At 39.2% G+C, this 6,896-nt stretch overlaps 1 protein-coding gene across 1 annotated transcript in view; it reads left to right on the top strand.

Annotated features, from left to right (window-relative positions):
- Positions 1-5,736, top strand: part of LOC106685798 (dynein regulatory complex subunit 2) — a 24,244-nt gene extending 18,508 nt beyond the window's left edge. Inside the window, exon 6 of the mRNA XM_014428716.3 lies at positions 5,524-5,736. Within this exon, the coding sequence (XP_014284202.3) occupies positions 5,524-5,736 (213 nt within the window). The remainder of the gene's footprint in view (positions 1-5,523) is intronic.
- Positions 5,737-6,896: the final 1,160 nt, after the last annotated feature.

The following is a 6,896-nucleotide window of genomic DNA, read 5'->3' as shown; positions in this document are numbered from 1 at the left end:
GAGAGACTTCCGGTAGTGGGGCAAGCTCAGGGGATGGTGGGTTTTGAACCCCATTTTGATTTAAAGCTTCCAAGTTCAAAACTGCTTGTCTAACGATACCATTACCATTTGCAGCCATTATTTTTAAAAAAATGAGAGAATATAAAAAAAAAAAAATTGAAAGCTGAGAAAACTACTATAATAAAAAAATCTTCTTTAAAGTAAATATTACTCCGGTATTTAAAGTCCTGGGTTTCGGCACCAGTTAAGTATTGGCGAAAGCAAAATGTCAAAAAAGAGAAGAAGGAATAAGATCTAACATGCTTGAACTGCTGTAAAATACTAACTTTATTGTGTTTGCTGTATCTCTTATATACGCTCGATCAGCTGATCCCCTCAGTCAGCTGACATCGAAATAACAGCTGACTCAGACCGTAACTCATATATATGTGTGTGTGTGTGTATAAGTTAAGCTCCGTCATAAGCAGAACTATAAAAAAAAAGCGAAAAGGTCCGTGAAATGACTTGCACATGATCAGCTTAAAGTTTATTTCTCAGTTTTATCCTCTATATATACATTTTTACAGTGTTTACATATGCCAGTAGGTATTGGGGGGAGATAACAGATACCCTTGTACCTTAACTCCCCCCTACCAGTTTACGAACACATCTCGTAAACTAAAAAAATAAAATAAAAATGCAATAGACACAAACAAAGTTTATGTAGTTATATATGACTAGAGAACAGGAACACTAAAATATAAAGAAATGTAATTAAAAATAAAATAATAATAATAAAAACAATATTATTCCTCCATTTACAAAGCCAACTAAAATACAAAGCCTCCTCTTACAAACTAGGAAAAAAACTACATATTACATAGTAATATATACATGCCCGGTCCTTCTCCCACAACTTCCGAACATCAGTATTGTGATTTACTGTTTCTTCCCTCCCAATTGCTGTCCCTCTAAAGTCTGTGTGTCTGTGGCGTCCTCGAAAACCGAAAAGCACTTCAAACGGCGAAAAATCCGTGACGGCATGGTAGGCAGCAAATACCCTGATCATAGCCTCATCAGGCTCTAACCCCTTGTCCACATTGTAAACTCGGAGGTGATTACTGAGGGCACTATGTAGTCTCTCGATCTAACCCCTGCTTTTAGGATGTCCCGGGGTGTTATAATGCCAACTTACTTCGAGAAGTTTCATTTCCTCTCGGATAAGGGAATTGTCAAACTCCCGCCCCCCGTCAGAAGAAATGAAGTCAGGAACGCCATAAAATTGGAACCAGGTGTGTAGTGCACCTAATATCGCTTCCGCTGACCGATCCTTTTCTTGTTTCGCTATTGCTACCTTGCCAAAAGTGTCTACGACTGTCACCCACTTAGACCCCTTCCACGTAAAAGTGTCGATCTGGATGTCAGTCAGCGGTCTGTCTGCCGTTGGTGTTTCCTCTAGTACCTTATTACACCCCCAGGGCGTGTCTGTCGTATTTTGTATTCAGGCACACAATGCAACCCCCTATAGTGTCTTGTAACGTTCGACGCACCCCCCACCAAAAGTATTTACGTTTGAGAGCCTGGAACGATTCATTTAGACACCGATGGTTCGTTTTTCTCAGGTGATAGGCAAGGGTAACCTCTGCCGATCCTTATCCCTAATGGTTCCTACCATTAGCGTACAACAAACGAACATACGATCGACGCCTATTTGCTCCGACCGCCACAGAGAGGTACAGTGCTCCGTACTCGACTCCGCACTTGTCAAACGCCTGCTGCCATACGCGACCGAGCGCTCCCCCCTTCGCCCTCCTGAGACAGCACCACCCGCCACTGACCAGCGCATATTCGCTCGCGTCAGTTGTGATTGTGAAGGTTTTCTGGAAGTCTGGGAACACGAACACCCGTTCTTTCTGGATTGCCTCCATACATCGCCGAATGTTATCTTCAATCGTCGGTATGATGACGATCTTGGTACTTTTTTTAGCAAATTATTGAACGGGACCAATCTATCCGCCCTCTGCGGGCTAAAACGTCGGTAGAAGTTAAGGGCGCCCAAAAGCCTTCGGATAACATTTAAGTCCATGGGCACGACCATCCAATGTAACACTTCAACCTTATGCACGTCGGGCTTGATCCCCTCTCGTGAAATCGTATGCCCCAAGAAGTTTATTTCTCTCCGCCCCAGCGTCGATTTCTCCTGCGACAATTTTAGATCAAACTGACGAATTCTTTGAAACACCACCCTCAAGTGCGCCACGTGTTCCTCCTCGGACTAGCTAAAGATCAAGAGGTCATCCATATGTACTTGGCATGTCGATTCATCAATGCCTCGTAGGAATTGATCATGAGCTCTGGAAAGTTTTTCAATCCAAACGGCATCCGCGTGAATTCATAGTGACCACTCTCGAACGTGAATGCCGTCTTTTGTTGGTCCCTTGGGTGCATCTTTATCTGGTGGTATCCCGATTTGAGATCCAGCGTGTTGAACACCTTTGCGCCCGTAATCTGTCTAGTATGTCTTCAAAGCAAGGGATCGGATAGCGCTCGTCTACGTATTCTCATTTAATTTTCGGTAGTCTATCACCACCCGATACTTCTCTGACTGATCCCCCGGCACACACTTCTTACGAACAGCCCACAAAGGACTGTTATACGGCGACATGCTATTGACGATGATCTCCTGTTCCTTGAGTTTCTCTAATTCCTCCCGGATATGATGGCGCAGCGCATGCAGATACCTTTTCTCTTTCATGTACGTGACCCTTTCCGTTTTAAGTGGTAACTCGTGGACAGTTTCTCCCATCGCCCCAAATGTATCCCCCTCCCAAAAAAAAAAAATATATCCCGAAATTCCGATTGAACGTAGTGACACCAATCTTTTATGCTAGAAATCGCACCTTCTCACTCCACTTGACCCTATGAAAACGAAATTTCGTTTCCCCTATTGAGACATGCCACTTCTCCCTGTTCATTCTCAGACGAACGCCCACTTTCTCTAACAAATCATACCCGGTAATCAACTGATAACTCCCGCAGCATGCTATTCACCACGTGTACTACAAGGGTACCCTCTCTCATTTCCCATTTACTCAGCCCGATTTCTACCTCCCCTTCCACGCTACAGGGTCCACCCAGGGTGACTAATTTACAGTGACATACCTGATCTGGAATGCCCCTCCATCTTCCTGCAACCTCTCCAGTGCTTCGACTGGCAATTGTGTGAGAACTGCCAGTATCGATGAGACACTTCACTCCACACACTCCGATGATAGGCAGACCACCGTGTTTAGTCCTTATGTTATTACTCACCAGCGTGCGGTTGCCCCTCTGCCAGCACCCTCCTCAGATTTCTGATGAGGTTCTCCTTCCTCCACTCCCTGGTTCTTTTGTTTCATCCTCCGTTTCCGATACCTCAGAGACCTCCGTAGACTCGCTTGAAGAGCCTTCTGTCCTCTGTCTGTTGCTTCTCTTTTGCACCCCCTAAGCGTTTATCTCCATGGGCTCGTCGCTAGGCCCATCGCCTCTTCTGTACATATTGGGGACACCAAATACACTATTTTGCTGCACCCATGACATTTACGGTCCTTCCTCCGCCCGTTTCCTAGAGTTCTCTGGGGCCATCCTTATCTCCGGTTTTCTTGTCTCTATCTCGTAAACTCCTTCTGTTCTCTTCTTCTCCACGGGTCCTGATGACTTAGGGGGCGGCTGTAATGGAGCCTCATCCAGTCTTGATCATCGGATTCCATGTGAGACTCCTTTTCCCGGGCACTTGCATCAATTAATTCCTGGGCGTATTCTACGAAAGAGCGTTCCTGGGGTACGCCTTCCCTTTTTTTTACGCAATCTCCTTGGCAAATTGGATTTTTATCCCCGCTGTCCAGAAGATTTTCTGATTTCTTCGCTTCTATTCTGCCCATGGTGCGATTACAGCCCTTAAGAGAGTGGTTTAATCCCTCATTCCCCGGTTTAATTCTATATTTTACAGCTTTTCACAAGTCCTGCGTAGTCGCCGTTCGCACCCTAATCCACGCGAGCGCATTACCGTACGCTTTCGGCATGGTGGTCGAAGGTAGAGGTGGGGATTCGTCGGCCAAATACTCCTTCACCATTTCCTGAATTGGGCTTTGTTGTCTAGACCTAAGTTTTTAAGATTTAAAACTCTCGGCTAATGCTCCTCGGTCAGTCATATACTTGAATATGAGAGGCAGGAAAAAGAAGAAGAGAGATAGAGAGAAAAACACAGTAAATAGATTAGCGGAGCGAAAGAGAGAAAAAAATAATAATAACAAAACGTACCGACTTAAAAGGTCAAAGGTCTCGGGTTTTGGCACCAGTTATGCTCCGTCACAAGTAGAACTTAAAAATAAGGGAAAAAGGACCGTGAAATGACTCGCTCAAGATCAGTTTAAATACTAGTTTATTTCTCCTTTTAATCCTCTATATATGCATTTGTACAGTATTTACATAGGCCAGTATTTGGGGAGATAACAGATACCCTTGTACCTTAACTCCCTCCAACCAGTTTACGGGCACATCTCATAAACTAATAAAAATGCAGTAGACACAGTTTATCAGATAATTAGATAACAAGAACACTAAAATACTTGGATACTTGCAACAACGCCCTTGAGTAAAATTCTGAATTTTTGTTATTTTTTCAAAAATAATTTATTAAAACATTTTTTTTTTTTTTTTTCCCTACGCCACAGGAAGTGGGCTATTACGCCATTTTCCTTCTCGCAGCCCAATACAATTTTATTCGCCCTCTTAGTTCGTCCGTATCTCGCTCAACATCCACCAGACCAACACACGCCAAAAGATGGTCCCCATCCATATCCCCCATGTTGCATAGAGGACATTTATTAAAACATTCAAAAGATAATTTACAAAATTTGCAAAGTGGACATACTGCCCATTCTTTCCTTTTTAAAATCATTTATATCGATTGAAGCTGTTAAATTTGTGTTACTTTATTAACCAAGAACAATTTGGCCGCAGTGCTTTTATACCACTCAAAGAAAAAAACTATGAATAAAAAAGTTAATGTTAATTTTACTTTATCTTTTTTTTTAAGGTATGATAAACCTTACAAGATTCTTTGTCCACCAATAAACGTAATTAGCCAATAAGCAGGACGAAGAAGCTGAATTTTAGACCTATTTTTTAATTATATGTTTATCTAATTTTAGTACCTGATAATAGAAGACTTGAGTGGATGAAGGTATTATGTTATAAACATGGGAATCTGAGAAAAAGTTAATATAAAGACTTTAAAATCCTAATTAGAAGGAAAAATGTTAACTTCTGAAAACTATTAAGTTAAAATTTAGAATAATTGAACAATGTGCTGGGTAGAATGCTTGAAATATCTTCCCAAGAAAAAATCTATAATTTTCCCAAAGCCTTCATCCACTAATATTTTCAGACCTGAGAATCGTTTTTTTTTTAAATTCATTGTCATAAATAGAAGAGGGGTATATTATTGATATTTTATCTGTACGTATCTCTCGCTAACCATTTTTTTTTCTTCTTTAAATTTAGGTAATGAGTAAAATGAGGATGGAAGAAGAGAACAGTGCGAAAATCATTGAAAAAATAAAACGAGATATGCACGATATATTGAAAAATTATGAAGATTCATTAAGACCATTTCTAGTACATTACAGGCAGCTGAGGGATGCTGATATGAAGGACATGAGTCACCATATTGATAATGCCAAAATTATTCATAAAAAGGAGGTGATTTTGGAATGAATGTATATATTTTTCGAACGACAAAACATAAATTCTGTACTATTTGTAAGATTTTCAGAATTATTAATGTTTTCATTATTTTTTGAAAAGCTTGTGGAAGTCATTTTGTCAGATATACCACTATTTAAGCAAAAGAGCGATATAAGATTGGTTTAAATCAAAATTATGTCTTAAAAAGATCTAGAATAACAGATTATTCACATTAAACATTTAGAAATTATGTTACACATAAATTAGCATTAAAAAAACAATTAAATTATAACCACAACATGATTTAACTTTTCCTTCTCATGACCCTTCTGAGGAATGTGTACCAATTTTTTTAAGACAAATTAATATTTTAATTTAATTTTTTTTCTTTACCTTTTGTCTTTTTATATTCCACATATATTTTATACATAACTTTACATTTGTTATTTCATTGTATTTTCTTTGCTAATGGTTAATTTTTAAATCGTTATCGTCCTAAAAATGTACTACCTGTAAAATTGATCACTCTTTTTAAATTAAAATATTTTTATTATTAATAATTATAAGATGCAAATACCATTTTTAACAATCAAAGAACGATTGCATCAGTTCAGACACAACCTTTTAACTGACTGTGTTGCTTTGGATACCACTGTTTTTATTAAACGAAATTATGTCATACAGTATCCTTTGGGTTTGTCAATGTTGGGTGAAATGATTATAAATTGTCCGAAAGAAAGCATATGTATATATTTTACTTTACTTTTATGTTGATTTTTATTTTGAGTTCTGAACAATCTAAAAAAAAAACCTTAATCTGCTCTCGACATATTAGGGGCTTTTCCGAGAATTTCTGATTCATCTTGTTCTCATTATCTCGCTTATCAGTCTTTTTGTTCTCCTTATACATTTTCATTTAAACAATTGCATTTTTTCTCAGCTACGCATATACTGATATTACATTCACTTATTTATATTTATAAAATACTTAGTAGAGAGAATTATTAAGACTGTGAAAAATTGTGAAAAATTGAGGGTTTAGCGGGTCGGGTCCGGCGGGGAAGGATATGCTTTTTTAGTGTTATGATCTTCTCTTGTGAGAGTGTGACATGTACATCGAAAACATACTCCCTATAATTGTCTGTTTAAAAAGTCAGGTGAGTAAGGCTACCATGGAGGGCGGGAGTGGA

Source organism: Halyomorpha halys, unplaced genomic scaffold (assembly GCF_000696795.3).
Source record: "Halyomorpha halys isolate HHAL.00 unplaced genomic scaffold, Hhal_1.1 Scaffold745.1, whole genome shotgun sequence".
Taxonomy (NCBI): domain Eukaryota; kingdom Metazoa; phylum Arthropoda; class Insecta; order Hemiptera; family Pentatomidae; genus Halyomorpha; species Halyomorpha halys.
This window is presented reverse-complemented; position numbering and strand designations above follow the sequence as displayed.